This window comes from Neofelis nebulosa, chromosome 8, assembly GCF_028018385.1.
Source record: "Neofelis nebulosa isolate mNeoNeb1 chromosome 8, mNeoNeb1.pri, whole genome shotgun sequence".
NCBI classification, from domain to species: domain Eukaryota; kingdom Metazoa; phylum Chordata; class Mammalia; order Carnivora; family Felidae; genus Neofelis; species Neofelis nebulosa.
The window spans coordinates 84057141-84082383 of NC_080789.1; the positions used below are offsets into that span (position 1 = coordinate 84057141).

At 36.4% G+C, this 25243-nt stretch overlaps 1 protein-coding gene across 9 annotated transcripts in view; it reads left to right on the forward strand.

Moving 5' to 3' along the window:
• DNAI7 (dynein axonemal intermediate chain 7) overlaps positions 1 to 25243 on the forward strand; it is a 77437-nt gene that overhangs the window by 5897 nt on the left and 46297 nt on the right. For 5 of the 9 annotated variants that reach the window (XM_058743331.1, XM_058743333.1, XM_058743323.1 and 2 more), the window contains 4 exons: positions 18717 to 18798; positions 21407 to 21498; positions 23514 to 23615; positions 24477 to 24614. In XM_058743331.1, coding sequence (XP_058599314.1) covers positions 18717 to 18798; positions 21407 to 21498; positions 23514 to 23615; positions 24477 to 24614 — 414 coding nt within the window. The remainder of the gene's footprint in view (positions 1 to 18716; positions 18799 to 21406; positions 21499 to 23513; positions 23616 to 24476; positions 24615 to 25243) is intronic. The other 4 variants (XM_058743327.1, XM_058743328.1, XM_058743326.1 and 1 more) reach the window with 3 other exon arrangements.

A 25243-nucleotide genomic window follows, 5' to 3' on the forward strand; every position in this document is an offset into this window, starting at 1 on the left:
GTATGTCTTTGGAAACTTTTTCTTTCAGCACATTGAGATAATGCCACTTCTTTTCACAGCTGCATCATGTTTCATTGAAAGTATGTACTCTGATTTTTATGTTGTTTATTTGTTATTTGTTTGTTGTTTATGTTATTTTTTGCTACCACAAATAAGGTAGGAATGAAGATCTTGTATTTAAGGCCTTGCAGAAATAGGGAAGAATACTTATTTCATTGATTTAGCAGTGTTGTAGACATTAAGAGAACAGGAGCAAGAGAGAGTCCCTGATCTCATGAAGCTTACATTCTTTTTTTATGCAGCTTTATTGAGATATGATTGACATATAACATTGTGTAAGTTTAAGGCATACAACATAACGATTTGATATACTTATATATTATGAAATTATTACCAAACTAAGGTTAATTACACATCCATCACCTCATGTAATTACCGGTGTGTGTGTGTGTGTGTGTGTCATGAAAACATTTAAGACCGACTGTCTTAATTTGTTTCAAATACACAATACAATATTGTTAACTATAGTCAGCATGCTATATAGTAGATCTCCAGAATTTATTCATCTTATAACTAGAAATTTATACTCTTTGACAGATATTTGCCCATTTCCCCCATGGCCTAGCCCCTGGAAGTCACCAATTTATTCTATTTCTACAGAATACATAGCTTTCTATAGAATATATAGCTTTTTTATTTTTTTTTATTTTTTTATTTTTTTTTTTTTCAACGTTTTTTTTTAATTTATTTTTGGGACAGAGAGAGACAGAGCATGAACGGGGGAGGGGCAGAGAGAGAGGGAGACACAGAATCGGAAACAGGCTCCAGGCTCCGAGCCATCAGCCCAGAGCCTGACGTGGGGCTCGAACTCACGGACCGCGAGATCGTGACCTGGCTGAAGCCGGACGCTTAACCGACTGCGCCACCCAGGCGCCCTATATAGCTTTTTTAGATTCCACATGCAAGGGAGATCATGTGGTGATTATCTCTGACTTACTTCACTTAGCATAATGCCCTCATTTCTCTATGTTGTCACAAATAGCAAAATTTTCTCCTTTTTTATGGCTGAATAATATTCCATTTACATATATTTATCCATTCATCTGTGGATGGATACTTAGCTTGTTTCCATGTCTTGCCATGCACATGGGGGTGCATATATCTTTTTAGATAGTAGTTTCATTTTCCGAAGTTTGCATTATGTCTGGGGAGGGGAATTGAAGAAATAATATAATATTGGGGCACTTGGGTGGCTCAGTGGGTTAAGTGTCTGACTTCTGCTCAGGTCATGATCTCATGGTTCATGAATTCGTGTCCCGTGTTGGGCTCTGTGCTGACGTCTCAGAGCCTGGAGCCTGCTTCGGATTCTGTGTCTCCCCCTCTCTCTGCCCTTCCCTCAACTCCCTCTCTGTCTTTCTCTCTCTCTCTCAAAAATAAACATTTCAAAAGAAGGAAAAAAAAATGATACAGTATCAGATAGCATTGAAAATACAGAAAACAAAGAAAGGGGTCAGTGAGAAATGTGGGGTAGGGGATAATGCTGATGCTATTTCATACAGGATGTTAAGGAAATTAAATGGAGACCTAGAAGAAGCAAGGGAGTTGCTTAATTAGTAATAGTTATCTAGGGGATAAGCATTCTAGAAAGAAGAGACACATATTGCAAAAATAGCCTAGTAGACCATAGTGAAATGTTTGGGTTTTATTCTGAGAATGGTGGATAGTCTGGGAAAGTTGTAAGGAGAAGAGTGACATGGTCTGATTTACATTTTTAAAAGGTGAGAGGAAAATTCACTGTAGGGAAGCAAGAGTAGAAGCAGGAGGACCAGTTATGAAGCTATTGCAGCAGTCTAGATTAGAAGTCTTTTCACTGAAATTAACCTACTTATACACGTAAAGAGTACTCTCAGAGATACACAAAGGTTTTCTAAGGATGCTAGGACACAGATAGTTTTATGGAAATCAATTTCCAGATCATCAACTTCCATATTTCCCCTTTCCTGGGGAAAAAAAAAGATCTGTCTTGAAGTCCTGCCTTTTCACAATTACCCTTTTGCTTTACAAAACAAAACATATCCAAATCTTAGCGGTTCACTGCGCCAGGGCCTGGCCTATGAAACTAAGGGACAAATCAGATACGGATGTTGGTAAAACTCTCTCTAATCAAGTTACCAAGGGACATTTTGTCTTTTGTGGCAAAATGTGGCATCAGAGGTATTGAGATATTCTGGATTTCTTATACATTGTTATCTTGAATTGTGGAACTGATAATAATTTTTAGTGACAATACCCATGAGATCACTGTGATATGATGATGCTAAAAACCCTCTCACAATGTAATTTATTTACTTATTTATTTTTAACATTTTATTTTATTTTTTGAGAGACAGACAGAGTGAGGGCAGAGGAGGGGCAGAAAGAGAAGGAGACACAGAATCCAAAGCAGGCTCCAGGCTTGGAGCTGTCAGCACAGAGCCTGATACGGGGCTCGAACCCACAGATGTGAGATCATGACCTGAGCTGAAGTTGGATGCCCAACCAACTGAGCCACATAGGTGGGTGCCCCTGTAATTTATGGATAAAACATCCAGACTCCAAAAATAATATTAATTTTTTTAATGAAGAGAAATTAAAGGTATCAACAAAAATGTAAATAAGCTTAATATTTTTACATAGACCCTAAAGATGCTTGTGAAACTTAGATAAATTAGAATTATCTGTTGCAAAAGCTAGGAAAATTGTACAAGACTACAGAAAAGGTATACTGTTAAAAGATCTATCACTGCATTTATATCAGTATTTTTTTTCAGAAACCACTGTACTTCATAGAATACATGAAGTAGCAGAAGACATTAATTAGATAGTAGGGGAGAATTGCAATGCAGATTGGTGAATGCATAGATGATTCCAGTTGTTCGCAGCTAATAATTACGACTGTTCTTCCAGTAAAGAAAATAGCATTATTAATGAAATTTTGATATTTGAATTCTTTTTAGTAATACAACTTTAGTAGTACAACAATAAAAAAAAAGATATTTCACAGGACTTAGAATAGTTTTATTTGAATTTATTTTATTTTAATAGGTTAAGAATGGTGCCTGAGTACCACCAGCCATAGAACTATAAATAATGGGCAAAGGTGGGGATGGGGGGGACTTAGTGTTCACATCTGTACTTTAAATCCTATTTTAATTTTAGAACGCTATACATATGTTCCCCAAATTACAGTGGTTCTACTTGTGATTTTTCAACTTTATGATGGTATAGAAGTGATACATATTCAGTAGAAACCATTCTTCGAATTTTGCTCTTTTCTTGCACTAGTGATAAGTGGTACAATACTCTCTCATTCTGGGTAGCAGCAGTGAGACACGGCTCCCAGCCAGCCACGTGATCACAAGGTTAAACAACCAAAGCATTTATAACCATTCTGTACCCATACTCCCATTCTGTTTTTCACTTTCGGTACAATATGCAATACATAACATGAGATACTCAATACTTTATTATAAACTAGGCTTTGTGTTAGATGATTTTGTCCAATTGTAGGCCAATGTAAGTATTCTAAGTGCTTTTAAGGTAGGCTAGGCTAAACTCTGATGTTTGGTAGGTTAGGTGTACTAAATGCATTTTTGACTTAACCATATTTTCAACTTAAAATGCATTGACCAAGATGTAACCCTATCTCAAGGAAGATCTGTATTCACAAACAGGCTCAGGTTGCCTAAAATTTGAGTCCTGGTTTCTATGGAATGTTCAGTGTTGACCCTAAAATATAAATGGTGTTAAGTTCAGAACATTAAAATTACAGCTTTTGAAAACAATGTGTGAGGAAATCAATTCATACCTGGCTCATTATAAAACATAAGGTAGCCTGTCATGGTGATGTGTATTAACACATTTATTTGTACTGAAAAATGAAGTCAGACTGAATGTGATAGGAAGTAATTGTGATACGGCCCATTGGCTTAACTTTGAAGGCTGGGTTTTGCTAATTAGGTAAATAGATTTTTAAAAAAATACTTTGAGTGAAATCTGCAGTTGCAAAGTTTCAATCAATTTAAAGGAAGTGCTAAGAAAAAGTAATTTTATCAAAAATATTATTTTGGTTTTTTCATTTCTAGTAATATTGGGCTTAAGTTTTTTTGGATCAAACTTTCTGCTAAAAACAATAAATAATGCTGACTAAAATATGTACATATAGATCAAAACTACCATCTTTAAAGCAAGTAAGATTTGATAGGATAGTAAGAAATTATCAAGAGAAAACCTAAACAACCAAAGAAGTAAGGGAAGCACTTAAAACTTTTTATCATGACGGCATTTGCAGAACTGAGCAAAACTTGAGCTCTGGTCTTAACAGCAACAGTGGAAGCCAAAGACAATGGGATGGTCTTCAAGGTGCTGAAAGCAAATAAATGTCAACTTAGAATTCTGGATGAGCTCAAATCGCTTTCAGAAATAAAGGTGAAATAAAAATATTTTCTCAGGCAAAAACTGAGTTTGCCACCTGCAAAACACATTATATGTGTAAGGTATAAAACAATAATCAAAATAACATGTAGGTTTAAAAAATAAGATACAGGACAACAAACAACCCAAAATTTTTATCAGTTGCTGAATAGGTAAACAAAATGTCGTATATCCATACAATGAAATCAGCCATAAAGTGGTAGTATTGATACATACCATAACATGGATGAACTCTGAAAACATTATGTTAAGTGACAGCAGCCAGTCACAAAACACCTCAAACTGTAAGATTCAAGTTATATAAAATGTCCAGAATAGGCAAATCTATTGAGAAAGTAGATTAGTAGTTTCCTTGAGCTGGGGGGTTGAGAGAAAATGGGAAGGGATGACTGCTAATGGCTATGGGATTTCTTTTTTGAGGAGTGATGAAGATTGATTATGGTGGTGGTTGTACAACTCTGAATACACTAAAAGCCACTGAATTGTACACTTTAAATGGGTGAATTGTATGGTATGTGAATTATATCTATTATAATTACTGTTATAAAAAGGTACATGACAGCAATAACATATAATCTAGGTAGGAGGAGTATAAATTAAGATGTGCTAAAGTCCTTGTACTGTTTGGTAGTAGGATAAATATATTCTTTTTTTTTTTTAAGTTTAGTTTAGTTTAGTTTAGTTTTGGGAGAGAAAGAGAGTACAAGCAGGAGAGGGCAGAGAGTGAGAGAGACAGAGCAGACTCCAGGCTCTGAGCTATCCACACAGAGCCTGATGCGGGGCTCGAACCATGAACTGTGAGATCATGACCTGAGCTAAAGCTGGACGTTCAACCAACTGAGCCACCCAGGTGCCCCTTAAGTTTATTTTTGAGAGGAGAGAGAGTATGCGAGCAAGGGGAGTGGGCAGAGAGAGAGGGAGAGAGAGAATCCCAAGCAGGCTCTGTGCTGTCAGCGCAGAGCCTGATGCAGGGCTGGAACCCACGAACTGTGAGATCATGACCTGAGCTGAAATCAAGAGTTGGACTCTTGGGGCACCTGGGTGACTCGGTCAGTTAAGCATCCAACTTTGGCTCAGGTCATGATGTCACGGTTCGAGCCCTGTGTCGGGCTCTGTGCTGACAGCTCAGAGCCTGGAGCCTGCTTTGGATTCTGTGTCTCCCTCTCTCTGTCCCTCCCCTGCTCACGCTCTGTCTCTCTCTCTTTCAAAAATGAATAATAATAATAATAATAATAAAAGTTGGACACTTCATCAACTGAGTCAGCCAGGCGCCCCTAAATGTATTCTTATATTTGGTATATATGTTGACTTTCTAGGACAGTCACTGAAATGATATAAACAGATATATAACTTCCAAATTAGTAAAGGGAAAATAGTATATTGACCCCCCCAAAAAAGAAATCCATTGAAAAGACATCAAGAAAGAATACAAAAAGAAGGCACAACACCCCAAAATCAAAAATCAAAAGGGGAAGATTGCCAGATTGGATAAAAAACAAACTCCAACAATAATCTTTTAACAAACACCATCTAAAGAATAAAGATACAGAAAAGTTTAAGATGATGGAAAAAGATATGCTATGCAAATACTAGAAAAATGAAAGCTGATATTGCTATATCAATATTAGACAATAGATTTTTAAACCAAAAGTAATTCTAGAAACGAAGAGGGCCATTTTGTAATGATAAAGATTTGACTAACCAAGAAAATATAATTTGTATATAAGTTTGTATATATACAAATATATAATTGAAATATGCAATTCACAAATTCAGAGATCAGCAGAAATAGACAAGTCCACAATCATAGTGGAAGATTTCCTCCTTCAGTAACTGATAGAACAACTATTAAAAAATAAGTAAGGATTTAGAAGATTGGAACAACATGATGAACAAATCTAATGAAGTAAACATTTAGAACACTGCATTCAACAACTAGAGAATTTTAAACACATTTTCCACAAAATTGGCAATGTACTGTGACATAAACATATTCTCAGAGTTCAAAAGATTGAAACAGTTCAGAGCATGTATTATAACCTCAATGAAATTAAGCTTTAAAGAAATCAAATCAGTTATAAACAGGAAGATCCAATATGCTGGGAATTTTTTCAACTTTCTAGTGGGTCAAGAAGTAAGATAATGGAAGTCAGAAGATACAAGTCACTGATAAGGAAAATACTTGAAAATTTGTTGAATGTATCTAAAACAATACTTACAGAAAAATGTATAGCCCTAAATACTTGCAGAAGAAGAAAAAAGACTAAAACATTAAGCATCCTCTCAAGAAGTAACAAAAGAAGGGGCGTCTGGGTGGCTCAGTCGGTTAAACATCCAACTTGGGCTCAGGCCATGATCTCATGGTTTGTGAGTTTGAGCCTCGTGTCGGTATCTGTGCTCAGAGCCTGGAGCCTGTCTTCGGATTCTGTGTCTCCCTCTCTGTCCTTCCCCTGCTCGCACTGTCTCCCCCCCCCCCCCAGCACCCCTCCCCCCCCCCCCGCCGTCTCTCTCTCAAAAATAAAATAAAACATAAAAAAAAAGAAGTAACAAAAGGAAAATTCAAATTAAAGAGGGAGGGAAATAATAAAGATCTAGAAAAATTAATGAAATAGAAGACATACAATGAAGAGAATCAATAACCTCATATCCTTCAGGTCCTCAGAGAAATGTTACCTTCTCCTTGAGGCCCATCCTAACCACTCTGTTTGAAATTGTAATTCATCCCTTCCCTAACTATCCCTGCAGTCTGGAGCCCCTTTGTTTTCCTCCATAGCACTTTCATCCTCTAAAATGTTTTATAACTTATTTTCAAATTTTATTTATTGTTTTTGTCTTTTCCTATTTGAATATAAGCTCATAAGTACAAAAGATTTTTGTCTGTTTACTGGTATATCTCAAATGCCCATCACATGTTATATTCTCAGTGTTTCTTAAAATAATTGAATGAACAGGCCACAACTTATTTCTTTGAAAATGCTGATAAAATAGACAATCCGCTGGTAAATTTTATCACGAGGAACGAAAGGCATAAATAATGAATATTAGGAATGAAAACGGAAATATGACTTTAATAATAAATTACATTATTTGAATAGCTTTATGTATCAGTAAGTTAGAAAATTTAGATGAATTAGACAAATAGCCAGGAAAAAAAAAAAAAAAAACAACTTAAACTGTTTCATAAGTAGAAAACCTGAGTAGTCCTATAATCATTTGAAAAGTTACATCAGTGGTTAAAAATCTTCCCAGAAAGAAAATTCTAAGTCTACAAGTGTTTGTTAGCTAGTTCTTCATTCAAAGATAAATAAGTAATTTCATTTTTATACAAATTCTTCTAGAGTATAAAGAAAGAGGTAACACTCCTAATTCATTTTTAGTCACCTGGGTATCCTGAGAATAGTATGAGAAAGGAAAATTGAAGCCCGTTCATGAGCTTAAGTACAAAATTTCTAAAGAAAAGGTTAGGAAGCTCAATCTGGAAGTATATGGAGTGATAATAAGTTATAACCCAATTCAGTTTATCTCCAGAAGGCAGAATTGGTTTAACATAGGAAATTAAATGAATGGAATCAGATTGAGTTGGAAATTCAATTACTATACATTACCATTTAATATGTTAAAGGGCACTTCCTTAGCCTGATAAAGGTATTGAGGGGAAAAAAACCCCAAAAACTAAATCCAACTACTAGAGAAACAAAAGCACTGAAACTAACAAACATTGATTTGTATAATGATTATGGGAGTATAAGTTGAAATACTTTGGAAAGGTCATCTTCAATAAGGTTGAAAATGCACATATCGACCAGTTTTACTCCTAGCTATACACTGTAGAGAAACTCTTGCAAATGGACACCAGGATGCATACACTTGAAGGTTTATAGCAGCATCATTTATGATGGTAACAAGTTAGAAACCATCCAATATCTATCAGTATAAAAATGAGTTACTATGCAGCAGTGAAAATATATAGCTAGAGCTATATCCATCAACATGGATGAATCTTACAAGCCGTAACACGTATCCAAAGATCTAAAACATACAAAAGGACAACTATTGTATTATTATACTTATGTGAAATATCTAGAGTAGTCAAATTCAGAGACAAAGTGGAATGGTGGTTGTCAGGGGCTAGGGTCACAGGAGGAAGGGGAGTTAACGTTTGATGGATACAGAGTAACAGTTTGTAACATTAAAAAAGTTCTGGAAATGGGTGGTAGTGATGGTTGTACAACAGTGTAAATGTATTTAATACCACTGACCTGCACATTTAAAAATGGTTAGAATTGTAAACTTTATTATATGTATACTTTACTATAATAAGTAAATTATAATCGTATACATAAAGTATAATTGGATTTATATAAAGTTCAAAAATAAGCAAACTATATTGTTCAGGAATAAATATATGTGTAATAAAACTTTAAAGAAAAAACAAGATAGGAGCACCTTGGTGGATCAGTCAGTTAAGTATCTGACTCTTGATTGAGCCTCAGGTCATGATCTCATGGTTCGTGAGTATGAGTTCTGCATCTGGCTCTACACTGACAGTGTGGAACCTACTTGGGATACTCTCTCTCTCTTCTCTCTCTCTCTCTCTCTCTCTCTCTCTCTCTCTCTCTCTCTCTCTCTCTCTGTCTCTGCCCCTCCTCTGCTCATGCAAGCATTCTCTCAAAATAAATGAATAAATTTTTTAAAAATTAAAGGGAAAAAATGACAATCTTAACAAATGTCAATGATTATCTCTAGGTGCTCTTTTTTTGGTAAATCAATGTAATTTTTGGTATCTGATATGGGAAGGATGCAAAGAACTGCATGAGATAGCTGTTACAAACCTGTTTTCCACTGGCTTTTAAATATAAATCAGATTTCTAATTTCTTCTATTTGTAAAAATTAGAATCCATCTGAATCCTTGTTTCATTCAGCAATAGCTAATATCTATCCATGGATCATGAGCAATTTCATGTTTGCTTACCAAAATTTGTAATATAATATGCTGCTTGGTTCATTTGTATACTGAAAATAATTATGAGATTAAATCCAGAGCAAATTTTTTATTACCCAGAAACTTAGAGGCAAGGAATTAAATATTTAAAATTTTTGTACATACTTTTGTAACAGATAAATATGATCAACAAAAGTTTTTCAAGTATATTACATTAGGATAAGGTTCTGTGAGAGAAGTCGAATGAAATATGAGGTCAAAGAGAAAAAGGATTAAAGTTTTTATTAAAGATTATTAAAGAATCTTGTTCATATTTTAAAAAATAGATGATATTGGCTATTCAATCACTATGATATGTAGATTGTATTGGATGTATTTTATATAGTGATGAATATATTTTAGAAAGAGATGTAAAAGTTTTATTTTATACTGGAAAGTACATTTGTAGCTATTTAAGCTTGTGATGAAAAGTTTTCAATGCCAAGTTAAAAATGTGGGAAGGGGAGTAGTTGGCTTTTCAAAAAAATTTAAAATTTAAAATTTAAAAAAATTTAAAATGATTTTAAAAGTTACTGATTAGCCATAGCTGAAGCTGAAGGAGAAGCCAGAAAAGAAGTCTGCAGAGGAGGGACCTATGAGAGAAGAAGCAAAATCAGACAGTTGTAACCTAAAGGCCTAATGGAAAAAAAATAATTCAAGAAGGAAGAAGAAGACTTGGTCAAATGATGATGACAGATGGGTAAAATGAGGGCTGAAAATTGACCATTAGCATTGGAAACATGGCAATCTTGATTCCTTGACAAGAGATGTTTTAATAGAGAAATAGAAATGAAAGCCTGACTAGAGTGGTCCACGAAGAAAATGGGAAAGTGGAAGCACTTAGGCAAGTCTTTTTTAGGTCGTCTCATATAAAGGGTAACAAAATTGGAGCAGAAGATGGAAAGGGATGTGAAATCTAGGGAGGGAGAAATTTATGAATAACTACAGGTATTAATTACAGGAGCCAAGTCTTATTAAATAGGCAATAAAGGATAAGATCCAGTGTAACATCGGCAGATTCAGCCTTAAATAGCAGAAGTATGTTACATTAGATCATAAACCATAATGGGAGGGAAGGCAGATAAAGATAGGTACAAAGATTTGGGCGTGGAACCGAGATTATTCTAGAGTTTCTGGTGATATGAGAGAGAAGGTCAACAGCCGAGAGCAGGAAAGAGGAGAGTATTTTGCAGGTTTGAAGAGTGAGAAGAATGAAATAGTAGTAGGAATACTGGATGGTACAAAGTCTGTTTAAAATTTGTGTTAATAAATTTGCGCTCATGTATTTTTCTCTGGCAAGTTTCAGCTGCTTATATTACTAATGCATAATAAATGGAGAATTGAGTTTCACTAGAACTAAGAATTTGCCAGCAGACCTTCTCAGAGGGACAGAGAAATAGGGGAGGTGGAAATATATAAAGTAGTGATTATGTGATGAGCTGTGAAATCTAACCTGGGTAAAGAAGTGAAGGTATGAGGGGGTTGATAAACAAGGAAGACGTGATAGGGCTAATGGATTGGAGATTCCAGTGGAGCATTCTGCAGTAGGTGAGCCAAAAAGAGAAGATAGTCATCCAAAAGTCTGTATATTCCAAGGATTAACCACTCTATTGATTGATAAATTTAGATAGTCCTCTTTTCTTTCTATACTTTCCTTTAGGGAAAGTGGAGGGGAGGTGGTTACCACCAAGATAGTTCTCAAACTTGTATTCTGTAGCCCTGATCTGTTTGCTAAACCTCAGTTCCCCAAGTTCAGTGTCTGTAAACATTGCCTGGATGCCCTGCTAGCACTTCATATTAATTATACTCAAACTCCTTTCAACAGTGGTTCTTTCAAATTTGCTTGTTCTAGACTACAGTTTTTCTTTTTGACTCTTCTTTAACTCATTCCTCTCCTTGTCTCCAGTTTTAGTTATATCAAATAAGTTAGTTGATATAATATTTATTGGACCCATTCTCCTATCAGTATTTACAGTCATGACTTTAGTTTTAGTAACTACTGTTAATAGTCACTCAAATGGTATCTTCTTCATAATCATTTTTTTCCTAATACAAGGTTAGTTTTTTAAAATTGTATTCTTTTTTTTAACATATGAAATTTATCATCAAATTGTTTTCCATACAACACCCAGTGCTCATCCCAAAAGATGCCCTCTTCAATATCCATCACCCACCCTCCCTTCCCTCCCACCCCCCATCAGCCCTCGGTTTGTTCTCAGTTTTGAAGAGTCTCTTAGCTTTCACTCTCTCCCACTCTGACCTCTCTTTTTTTTTTTCCTTCCCCTCCCCCATGGGTTCCTGTTAAGTTTCTCAGGATCCACACAAGAGTGAAAACATATGGTATCTGTCTTTCTTTGTATGGCTTATTTCACTTAGCATCACAGTCTCCAGTTCCATCCACGTTGCTACAAAGGGCCATATTTCATTCTTTCTCATTGCCACGTAGTACTCCATTATGTATATAAACCATAATTTCTTTATCCATTCATCAGTTGATGGACATTTAGGCTCTTTCCATAATTTGGCTATTGTTGAGAGTGCTGCTATAAACATTGGGGTACAAGTGCCCCTGTGCATCAGTACTCCTGTATCCCTTGGGTAAATTCCTAGCAGTGCTATTGCTGGGTCATAGGGTAGGTCTGTTTTTAATTTTTTGAGGAACCTCCACACTGTTTTCCAGAGCGGCTGCACCAGTTTGCATTCCAACCAACAATGCAAGAGGGTTCCCGTTTCTCCACATCCTCACCAGCATCTATAGTCTACTGATTTGTTCATTTTGGCCACTCTGACTGGCGTGAGGTGATATCTGAGTGTGGTTTTGATTTGTATTTCCCTGATGAGGAGCGACGTTGAGCATCTTTTCATGTGCCTGTTGGCCATCCGGATGTCTTCTTTAGAGAAGTGTCTATTCATGTTTTCTGCCCATTTCTTCACTGGATTACTTATTTTTCGGGTGTGGAGTTTGATGAGCTCTTTATAGATTTTGGATACTAGCCCTTTGTCCGATATGTCATTTGCAAATATCTTTTCCCATTCCATTGGTTGCCTTTTAGTTTTGTTGATTGTTTCCTTTGCTGTGCAGAAGCTTTTTATCTTCATGAGGTCCCAGTAGTTCATTTTTTCTTTTAATTCCCTTGCCTTTGGGGAGGTGTCAAGTAAGAAATTGCTGCGGCTGAGGTCAGAGAGGTCTTTTCCTGTTTTCTCCTCTAGAGTTTTGATGGTTTCGTATCTCACATTCAGGTCCTTTATCCATTTTGAGTTTATTTTTGTGAATGGTGTGACAAAGTGGTCTAGTTTCAATCTTCTGCATGTTGCTCTCCAGTTCTCCCAGCACCATTTGTTAAAGAGACTGTCTTTTTTCCATTGGATATTCTTTCCTGCTTTGTCAAAGATGAGTTGGCCATACTTTTGTGGGTCTAGTTCTGGGGTTTCTGTTCTATTCCATTGGTCTATGTGTCTGTTTTTGTGCCAATACCATGCTGTCTTGATGATGACAGCTTTGTAGTAGAGGCTAACGTCTGGGATTGTGATGCCTCCTGCTTTGGTCTTCTTCTTCAAAATTGCTTTGGCTATTCGGGGCCTTTTGTGGTTCCATAGAAATTTTAGGATTGCTTGTTCTAGCTTCGAGAAGAATGCTGATGCAATTTTGATTGGGATTGCATTGAATGTGTAGATAGCTTTGGGTAGTATTGACATTCTGACAATATGTATTCTTCCATCCCATGAGCATGGGATGATTTTGCATTTCTTTATATCTTCTTCAATTTTCTTCATAAGCTTTCTATAGTTTTCAGCATACAGATCTTGTACATCTTTGGTTAGATTTATTTTATGCTTCTTGGTGCAATTGTGAATGGGATCAGTTTCTTTATTTGTCTTTCCGTTGCTTCATTATTAGTGTATAAGAATGCAACTGATTTCTGTACATTGATTTTGTATCCTGCAACTTTGCTGAATTCATGTATCAGTTCTAGCAGACTTTTGGTGGAGTCTATGGGGTTTTCCATGTATATGTCATCTGCAAAAAGTGAAAGCTTGACTTCATCTTTGCCAGTTTGATGCCTTTGATTTCCTTTTGTTGTCTGATTGCTGATGATAGAACTTCCAACACTATGTTAAACAACAGCGGTGAGAGTGGACATCCCTGTCGTGTTCCTGATCTCAGGGAAAAGGCTCTCAGTTTTTCCGTGCTGAGGATGATGTTAGCTGTGGGCTTTTCATAAATGGCTTTTATGATGTTTAAGTATGTTCTTTCTATCCCGACTTTCTCAAGGATTTTTATCAAGAAAGGATGCTGAATTTTGTCAAATGCTTTTTCTGCATCGATTGACAGAATCCTATGGTTCTTATCTTTTCTTTTATTAATGTGATGTATCACGTTGATTGATTTGCAAATGTTGAACCAGCCCTGCATTCCAGGAATGAATCCCACTTGATCATGGTGAATAATTCTTTTTATATGCTGTTGAATTCGATTTGCTAGTGTCTTACTGAGAATTTTTGCATCCATATTCATCAGGGATATTGGCCTGTAGTTCTCTTTTTTTACTGTGTCTCTGTCTGGTTTCAAAGGAATCAAAGTAATGCTGCCTTCATAGAATGAGTCTGGAAGTTTTCCTTCAGTTTCTATTTTTTGGAATAGCTTGAGAAGGATAGGTATTATCTCTGCTTTATTTTTTTAATTTTTTTTTTAACATTTATTTATTTTTGAGACAGAGAGCATGAACAGGGGAGGGTCAGAGAAAGAGGGAGACACAGAATCTGAAACAGGCTCCAGGCTCTGAGCTGCCAGCACAGAGCCTGACGGGGGGCTCGAACCCACGGACCGTGAAATCATGACCTGAGCTGAAGTGGGATGCTTAACCGACTGAGCCACCTAGGCGCCCCTATTATCTCTGCTTTAAACGTCTGGTAGAACTCCCCTGGGAAGCCATCTGGTTCTGGACTCTTATTTTTTGGGAGGTTTTTGATAACGGATTCAATTTCTTCGCTGGTTATGAGTCTGTTCAAGCTTTCTATTTTCTCCTGTTTGAGTTTTGGAAGTGTGTGGGTGTTTAGGAATTTGTCCATTTCTTCCAGGTTGTCCAGTTTGTTGGCATATAGTTTTTCATAGTATTCCCTGATAATGCTTGTATTTCTGAGGGATTGGTTGTAATAATTCCATTTTCATTCATGATTTTATCTATTTGGGTCATCTCCCTTTTCTTTTTGAGAAGCCTGGCTAGAGGTTTATCTATTCTGTTTATTTTTTCAAAAAACCAACTCTTGGTTTCATTGATCTGCTCTACAGTTTTTTTTAGATTCTATATTGTTTATTTCTGCTCTGATCTTTATTATTTCTCTTCTTCTGCTGGGTTGGGCTGTCTTTGCTGTTCTGCTTCTATTTCCTTTAGTTATGCTGTTAGATTTTGTATTTGGGATTTTTCTTGTTTCTTGAGATAGGCCTGGATTGCAATGTATTTTCCTCTCAGGACTGCCTTCGCTGCATCCCAAAGCATTTGGATTGTTGTATTTTCATTTTTGTTTGTTTCCATATATTTTTAAATTTCTTCTCTAATTGCCTGGTTGACCAATTCATTCTTTAGTAGGATGTTCTTTAACCTCCATACTTTTGGAGGTTTTCCAGACTTTTTCCTGTGGTTGATACCAAGTTTCATAGCATTGTGATCTGAAAGTGTGCATGGTATGATCTCAGTTCTTTTATACTTATGAAGGGCTGTTTTGTGACGCAGTATGTGATCTATCTTGGAGAATGTTCCATGTGCACTCGAGAAGAAAGTATTCTGTTGCTTTGGGATACAGAGTTCTAAATATATCTGTCAAGTCCATCTGATCCAATGTATCATTCATGGCCCTTGTTTCTTTATTGACTGTGTGTCTAGATGATCTATCCATTGTTGTAAGTTGGGTGTTAAAGTCCCCTGCAATTACCACATTCTTATCAATAAGGTTGCTTATGTTTGTGAGTAATTGTTTTATATATTTGGGGGCTCCCGTATTCGGTGCATAGACATTTATAATTGTTAGCTCTTCCTGATGGATAGACCCTGTAATTATTATATAATGCCCTTCTTCATCTCTTGTTACAGCCTTTAATTTAAAGTTTAGTTTGTCTGATGTAAGTATGGCTACTCCAGCTCTCTTTTGACTTCCAGTAGCATGATAAATAGTTTTCCATCCCCTCACTTTCAATCTGAAGTTGTCCTCAGGTCTAAAATGAGTCTCTTGTAGACAGCAAATTAATGGGTCTTGTTTTTTTATCCATTCTGATACCCTATGTCTTTTGGTTGGCACATTTAGTCCATTTACGTTCAGTGTTATTATAGAAAGATATGGGTTTAGAGTCATTGTGTTGTCTGTAGGTTTCATGCTTGTAGCGATGTCTCTGGTACTTTGTCTCACAGGATCCCCTTTAGGATCTCTTGTAGGGCTGGTTTAGTGGTGATGAATTCCTTCAGCTTTTGTTTGTTTGGGAAGACTTTTATCTCTCCTTCTATTCTAAATGACAGATTTGCTGGATAAAGGATTCTCGGCTGCATATTTTTTCTGTTCATCACATTGACGATTTCCTGCCATTCCTTTCTGGCCTGCCAAGTTTCAGTAGAGAGATCCATCACGAGTCTTATCGGTCTCCCTTTATACGTTAGAGCACGTTTATCCCTAGCTGCTTTCACAATTTTCTCTTTATCCTTGTATTTTGCCAGTTTCAGTGTGATACGTCATGCAGAAGGTTGATTCAAGTTACGTCTGAAGGGAGTTCTCTGTGCCTCTTGGATTTCAATGCCTTTTTCCTTCCTCAGATCAGGGAAGTTCTCAGCTATTATTTCTTCAAGTACACCTTCAGCACCTTTCCCTCTCTCTTCCTCCTCTGGAATACCAATTATGCGTAGATTTACTAGTGCATCACTTAGTTCTTTAATTTTCCCCTCATACTCCTGGATTTTTTAATCTCTCTTTTTCTCAGCTTCCTCTTTTTCCATAATTTTATCTTCCAATTCACCTATTCTCTCCTCTGCCTCTTCAATCTGAGCTGTGGTTGTCTCCATTTTATTTTGTAGCTCATTTATAGCATTTTTTAGCTCCTCCTGGCTGTTCCTTAGTCCCTTGATCTCTGTAGCAAGAGATTCTCTGCTGTCCTTTATACTGTTTTCAAGCCCAGCGATTAATTTTATGACAATTATTCTAAATTCACTTTGTGTTATATTGTTTAAGTCCTTTTTGATCAGTTTGTTAGCTGTCATTATTTCCTGGAGATTCTTTTGAGGGGAATTCTTCCGTTTCATCATTTTGGATAGTCCATGATGTGGTACGGAACTACAGGGCACTTCCCCTGTGCTGTCTTGAATAACTCGCGTTGGTGGGCGGGGCGGCAGTCAGACCTGATGTCTGCCCCCAGCCCACCGCTGTGGCCACAGTCAGACTGGTGTGTGCCTTCTCTCTCCCTCTCCTAGGGGCGGGATTCACTTTGGGGTGGTGTGGCCTGTCTGGGCTAGTTGCACACTGCCAGGCTTGTGGTGCTGGGGATCTGGCGTATTAGCTGGGGTGGATCGGCAAGGTGCACAGGGGCGGGAGGGGCAGGCTCAGCTCGCTTATCCTTCAGTGATCCGCTTCGGAGGGGCCCTGCTGCACCGGGAGGGAGTCAGACCCACCGCCGGAGGGACGGCTCCGTAGAAGCACAGTGTTGGGTTTGCACGGTGCAAGCAAGTCCCCTGACAGGAACTGGTTCCCTTTGGGGTTTTGGCTGGGGGATGGGCGAGGGATATAGAGCTGGCGAGCGCATTTATTCCCCGCCAACCTGAGCTGTGTCATCCGGGGCTCAACAACTCTCCCTCCCGTTGTCCTCCAGCCCTCCCACTCTCCGAGCAGAGCTGTTAGCTTATAACCTTCCAGATGTTAAGTCCTGCTTGCTGTCTGAACACACTCCATCCGACCCCTCCACTTTTGCCAGCCAGACTCCGGAGCTCTGCTTGGCCGGCGGGCTGCCCCTTCGCCCCGGCTCCCTCCTGCGGGTCCGTGGAGCGCGCATCGCCTTTCCGCCCTTCCTACCCTCTTCCGTGGCCCTCTCCTCTATGCTTGGCTCTGGAGACTCCGTTCTGCTAATCCTCTGGCGGTTTTCTGGGTTCTTTAGGCAGGTGTGGGTGGAATCTAAGTGATCAGCAGGACGCGGTGAGCCCAGCGTCCTCCTACGCCGCCATCTTCTTCCAAAATCCTAAAATTGTATTCTTAATAGCCATAGCCCTTCTCAAAACTTTTAGGAGGTTTCCAGTTCTTTTAAAATAATGTCCGACCTCTATAGCATAGGCTCCAACCTTCTTTTCCATTTTCATTTCTATCACCTTTCCTTGGAATCTCCCCAGTGTCCATGAACTTGTTGGCCTTTCCAGTGCTATCCCATCTCCATATCTTATTGCCTGCATTTCCCTCTTCTTGAGATAGGAAATACTCTTCCCTGCATATTTGCATGTTAAAATCTTCTGGGCACAAACTTAAATACTACCTGCTCTATAAAAATTTTACTTCATTCCAATTGTTGAAAATAATCTCTCCTTCCTCTAAACTTAAAAATGACTCTCTGTATATCTGTTAGTCATAAAAATATTTTTAATTATTATAGGCATGTAGTAGTATTAAAACTGTTTTTGCATATATTTTATTTTAATCCTTACAACAATAAAATGAGGTCTTATTTAGCACCATTTTAAAGATGTGGAAACTGGGAATAAGAAGCTTATTTAAGTTGTATACTATTAATTATATAATAATTAAATTGTCACCATCACTGTTGCCTTTTAATAACTTTGCTTATTTTTCTTACTTGTTTCCATACTTTGTCCTCAATACATTAAGGCAAGGCTTTGTACAGGATAGGTAGTCTTTATTTGAATGAATGAAAGACTGGATTCATGGAAGTAAAAGTATTTTTCTTTTTTTTTTTTTTATTTATTTTTTTTATTTTTTTTATTTTTTTATTTTTGGGACAGAGAGAGACAGAGCATGAACGGGGGAGGGGCAGAGAGAGAGGGAGACACACAGAATCGGAAACAGGCTCCAGGCTCCGAGCCATCAGCCCAGAGCCTGACGCGGGGCTCGAACTCACGGACCGCGAGATCGTGACCTGGCTGAAGTCGGACGCTTAACCGACTGTGCCACCCAGGCGCCCCTGTAAAAGTATTTTTCATAATTACTATTTGAGAGGTATGTATTTTATGCATTTGAGAGATATGTATATTAGTAGCCTTTTTTTATGTTATGACATTTAAGTCTGCCAGGAAGAAGAAAATCACCAAAGCTGAACGGTTAAAGCAGCTACAGGAGGAGGAGGAGAGACGGCAAAAAGAGGAAGGTACAAAGTACATAGTGATACTATTTTCACATGCAGGGACTTAAACAATAGTTGATATTTCTATATTCCCATCAATATTTTTAAAAAGAATTTTCAAAATTCTTCAATTTTTCAAATTTCATCTGTTTATTTTTTAATTTTTAAAAAAAATTTTTAATGTTTATCTTTGAGAGAGAGACACACACACTGTGCGAGTGGAGGAGGGACAGAGAGAGAGGAAGACACAGAATCCTAAGCAGGCTTCAGGCTCTGAGCCGTCAGCACAGAGCCCTACGTGGGGCTCGAACCTGCAAACTGTGAGATTATGACCTGAGCTGAAGTCAGACCCTTAACCGACTGAGCCACCCAGGCGCCCCAAATTTCATCTGTTTTTTATTTTTATTTATTTTTATTTTTATTTTATTTTTAATTTTTTTTTTAATGTTAATTCATTTTTGAGACAGAGAGAGACAGAGCATGAACGGGGGAGGGTCAGAGAGAGAGGGAGACACAGAATCTGAAACAGGCTCCAGGCTCCGAGCCATCAGCCCAGAGCCTGACGCGGGGCTCGAACTCACGGACCGCGAGATCGTGACCTGAGCTGAAGTCGGACGCTCAACCAACTGAACCACCCAGGCGCCCCTCATCTGTTTTTTAAATAGTTATCTGCTATTTAAAAGGTACCCAGAAAGTTTTGTTACTATACATCAATCACTTTGAGATATATCTTGAAGTGGAGTTGCCAGATAAAATACAGAATTCCCATGGAGGGGCACCTGGGAAGCTCAGTTGGTTAAGCATCCAACTCTTCATTTAAACTCAGGTCATGATCTCAGAGCCATCTTATCGAGACCCACAGAGGGCTCTGTGCTGACAGTGTGGAGCCTGCTTGGGATTCTGTCTCCTTCTCTCTCTCTCTCTCTCTCTCTGCCCCTCCCCAGCTCTTGTGCATGCTGTCTCTCAAAATAAATAAACATTAAAAAAAAGTACAGAATGTGCAGTTAAGTTTGAATTTCAGATAAATAATAGATGATTTGGGATAATTTGTTCCATGCAATATGGAACATACTTAACCCCCCCCCCCCAAAAGGCTATTTATTTATCTGAAATTCAACTTCATCTGAGCATCTTGTATTTTTATTTGCTAACTCTGGCAATCATGTCTTGAAATGTTTATGTTTACCTACGAAATTAGGGGCTTTGGTGCTAATTCTACAGTACAGATTCTGAAACTTAAATTCATTAAATATGGGAAATAGGAAATAGACACTAACAAGAAATGCACAGAACAGCCTAAGTTATTATAGTTTAATAATATGCCTTTGCCAAATTTAAAGAGGATTTTCATTTGTAAAAAAAAAAAAAAAGTAAATTAAAAATTAATAAAAATATCTATTATTTAAAATAACAAAAAGAGATTTAAAAAACCGGTATACCTTTTAGCATCAAGAGCATGTGTGGGAGTGCCTGGGTGGCTTAGTTGGTTTAGCATCTGACTCTTGATATCGACTCAGGTTGTGATCCCACAGTTGTGAGATGGAGCCCCACCTCGGGCTCCACATACAGGGTGGAGCCTGCTTGGGATTCTCTCTCCCCTTCTCTCTCTGCCCCTCCACTGCTTGTGTGCTCTAAATAAATAAATAAATAAATAAATAAATAAATAAATAAATTTTTTTTTTTTTAAAGAACCTGTGGATTCAAATTTATGTTTTAAAAGTCTGTCCACAGCTCAGAGCCTGGAGCCTGTTTCGGATTCTGTGTCTCCCTCTCTCTGACCCTCCCCCGTTCATGCTCTGTCTCTCTCTGTCTCAAAAATAAATAAACGTTAAAAAAAAAAAAGTTTAAAAAAAAATAAAAGTCTGTCCTCAGGCTCCACGTTGATTTTTTTAATATATAATCATTATTAAATCCTTTTTAGGTGGCTCATGATAAGAATACAGTATCAGGATCTAGAACTTGGGGAAAGTTTTATTATATTGGATTAAACTTATATTCTTCAACATATCTTTCATATTTAATAGTGAAAGCAAGAGAAGTTTAAGGTAATTGCTTCTGGAGGTGCCTGGGTGGCTTAGTCAGTTAAGCATCTGACTCTTGATTTCGACCCAGGTCATGATTTCACAGTTTGTGAGATTGGCCTGTTGGGCTCTGAGCTGACAGCACAGAACGTGCTTGGGATTCTCTCTCTCCTTCTCTTTACCCCTCCCATGCTTATACCTGTGCACATTCTCTCTCTCTCTCAAAATACATAAATGAACTTAGGAAAAGTGGTAATTGCTTCTAATGATGTAGATATAAGAAACTTATGGAAATCTGAAGATTTTACCTCTCCTTAATTACCTATGATAGTTCTGTCATTTTTTATTATTTAAAATTATTATTGGATTGCTATAAATTTGGAGAAGAGAAATATTATTATGGGCCTATTTCTTTTTTTGGCCAGAAAGTTTGAGTCATGTTACTTTTTTGAAAGAAATCCAGCATTTGTCTTATTTCTACCACATAATATAGGCTGTAAGTTCTATAAAATATTTCACTACCATTATATCTTGAAAATATTTTAAGTAATTTTAAGGGATTAAAATTAGATTGATTTAATCACTGAGAAAAAATTTTTTTGGTTCTTTAGAGGAAGCCCGTGTGAAACATGAAAAAGAAGAAATGGAAAGACTTGAAAGACAACGGGTTGAGAGAGAAAAATGGCATCAACTTGAAGCAAAAGTATGTAAACATTAGTAATGTTATTAATGAAAACAAACTATGTAGCTATCAGATCTGTTTGGCCATTTAATGTCACTCTCCCCCATACCTACCACTAATGTTTAGGCCTATGTAAACTGGTTTAACTCCTTTAATCCTACCATAAAGAAGTGAAATTATTACCCACAATTCACAGATAAGGAAATTGAGGAAAAGGGAAGGTAAGCAGCTAATGAGTTGAAGAGCCAAGACTTAGACATAAATAGTCTCACTTCAGAGCCCTTGCTTGTAGGCATTCAGTTATTTTTCTCGATCTGTTTTATAGATAATTAAACAGGGCTTCCTCCCCCAAAACTCAAATTCTACCTCTCATATTTTAGTTTTACTTCTCTTTTTTACCAGAATTACCAGGATTTTTCATATCAGTAGTTCTGATCTCGACAAGCCTCATAACTGTTAAAAATTGAAGGCCCCCCCCAAGGAGATTTATTTATGTGGGTCATATTTCTCAATATTTACCACATTAGAAGCTCAAACCGAGAAATTTTAAGACACATCATATTAATAGACATTAAATATTATATAAAATAAACATTAATAAAAATAAGTAAATATATTAACATATTTTAGGAAGAAAATATTCCTAAAGGAAGAAAACTATTGTACATATAATTATATATTATTGAGTTATAATTGACATATAACATTGTATTAGTTTCAGGTATAAACATGGTGATTCAATGTTTGTATATATTGTGAAATGATTATTCCAGTAAGTCTAGTTAACATTCATCACCACACATTCTATATTTTTTAAATTAGAGAAGTAAGTGGCATTGTTTATGTTTTTAAAGTCTCTTTGATGTCAGACCTAACAAAAGACTGCTAGATTCTCATATCTATTCAGTATTCTGTCTGTTACAATGAGTTTTTATCAAAGTGCATAAAGAAAATCTGGCCTCACACAGAATCATAGTTGGAAAAGGGGAATATTGTAATAGCCTTTCAGGTAATTGTGGATATTCTTTTTGATTCTATACCAAAACTCAGTAAGTCATAGTTTCTTAATATGGAATGTGAAATCATATCAATTAAGTTTTCATAGTGTTATACTAAAACATTGATCTGTCTTACACTTTAAATTGATCTTGTATCCATGTATGATTTTGAAATATCATACATTGGTTACTTAGAAAAACTTGGTTTACTGAATAATTTCCTTCCAAATGTTGACACGTTTTTATTATTAGTTACCAAAAATCACATGCATTGATGTCTTCCTCAATCAAATCAGAAAGGTTTTTAAGGATTGAGAAAATGTCAAGCTCACAGTGGTCGATACAAGTTTTTTTGTTTAATTTGAATTTTTATTTGAAAGCTTGAATTTTATTATTGGTAACAAATACTTTTAATTCTTTCCTGAAAGTGACATACTCAGTGCATTCATTTTTGAGAGTGTCTGCCAAAATACTCAAATAATCGTGCAAGCAGTGGTTTCTCAAGACAGCCTTGTCCTTTGAAACATGGCAGAACGCTTTATGCATACTTCTCGCTTTATGCACATAGAACAATCAAAAGACTTATGCTGAAGGGTTGACACTTAACAAAATTAATAATTTTCACTTCCTCAGGTCAGTCTTATATGAAAATGGCTGTTTACTACCCGCAAACCCCAAAGAATATGACTCCTAGTATAGCTTGTGCCTTGATTTGTGCTGAGACACCAGCAATTTTAGACCATTTTGCACCATTAGTGTAAATGTATACATTGCAAAAGAGGCAGATACTGTTTCAGTATAATTATGAAGACATATTTGACCTCACAGATCCCTGAAGAGTCTTGGGGACCCACCAGGTGTCTGCAGATAACTTGCAAACCTCTGTTTCAGAGGAAACCTTTTGGAAATACCAGTTACATTGAAACTAATTTTAGTGTTCATTTTGAAACTCAGTATTTTGCCGAATAAAGTTTAGATGCTACCTGTGAAACATAAAGCTAAAATTAAAGAGCCCACCAATGTATCCCCATGCAACAGGATCTAGAAAGGAGGAATGAAGAACTTGAAGAACTTTATTTATTAGAGGAGTGTTTTCCTGAAGCAGAGAAGTTGAAACGAGATACTAGATTGCTTTCTCAGGTAAAACTGATTTTGTGTGTTTGTGTGTGCCACAAGAGGAAATTATACTCTGATATCCTTTTTAATCCCCTCAGATTTTTAATTTGTCTGTAAAACATCTCTAATTTGACAAATCTGTCATATTGCATGTAGCAAAGTAAATTCACATACCTTTGTAGAAAACTATTGTCAATAATAAGACCCTTGAAATTTTTGTATCTTTTGACTCTGATTTAATTTTGGGGGAATCTATACTGAAGAAATTATTCTGAATTAAAATAGAAAACTTTGAGCTTAAGTTAATCTAGCATTGCTCAAAACAATGTAACTTTGGAAAAAAATAAAGGTTATTATAAGGAGAAAAAGAAAAAAACTATAATAATATGGCAAAAGATGATTACACTATAATTTTAAGCAAAGTACAATATGATTACAAGTGTAGAAGTTTCATAGACTGCAAAATGAATGGAAGTACTCATACTAAAATGACAGTGGTGATTAACAATTAGTAATAATTTGGAAAAAAAACCCCACAAAAAACAGTAATAATTTGGTAAGTAGATATTAGCCCAAGTGTTGGCTTTTGTAAATACAGGAGCTATATGTTTAGAGACGAAAGCAAAACAAAACCAACTCATAAATACTGTTTTTTAAAAATATGACAATTACTAGAATTGCTATTTATTTGAACTATTGAGGCTTATAAATTATTTTGATATAGAGAATTTGGTTATTATAGAGATATCTCAAGTAGGCAGTTAAAGTCATAATTTTTTTTACGTAAATTGGGAAAACTAGATTATGAGAACTGATACTTGGAAAAAAGTTATTTAATCTTTGCATTTTCATCATTGTGACCCTTCCAACATTTTTATTCCACAGTGGAATCACTACATTCAATGTGATGGAAGTCCTGATCCTTCAGTATCCCCAGAAATTAATACTTTCATTAGTCTGTGGAAAGAGGAAACAAATGAGACTTTAGAGGAAGTGATCGCGAAGAGTAAATTAGTGCTAAATGTATGTCCTAGAGTATTACTCTGTAATTTTAAGTTGTTTAAGTTACAAATTGTCTGGTATCGACTCCAAAATAGAAATAAATTAAACAAATATATATTTGTATTTGCCAATTAATAACACTACTGCGTGTTTAGATATTGAGAAAAATATTTAACCTTTCTCTTTTTTTTTGTTTTTACAACTCCCATTTTTATTTTTTATCTTTGCCACCTTAGATAAGGTCTGTATAGCATAAATGTGAAACATTATGTGTCTAATCTAAGCAGGGAAAAAAAAATCAAGTTGCATCCATTTATGTAGATAACTTGAAGGGAAAGTGCATGATTTTATCTTGAGTTGAAATTTTCCACTATTTGGTGATTCACTACACATACTTTTCTATGTCAACTATGTGCCAGGCACCTACTCTTCTAGGCATGAAAGAACAAAGATGAAGAAGAATATCCTACCTTCTAGTTCTATAAATAGGATGGATAGGCTACCCTGAGGAACTAGCACTTTATGATGCACTTAAAAATGCTAAAAAAAAAATGTTTTAATGATATTTAAATTCATTGCCTATTTCAAAAGAAAGTAAGGGAAAATCTTGGAGGCCATAAAACAACTCAGAAAAGTGGGCAAATCTCAAA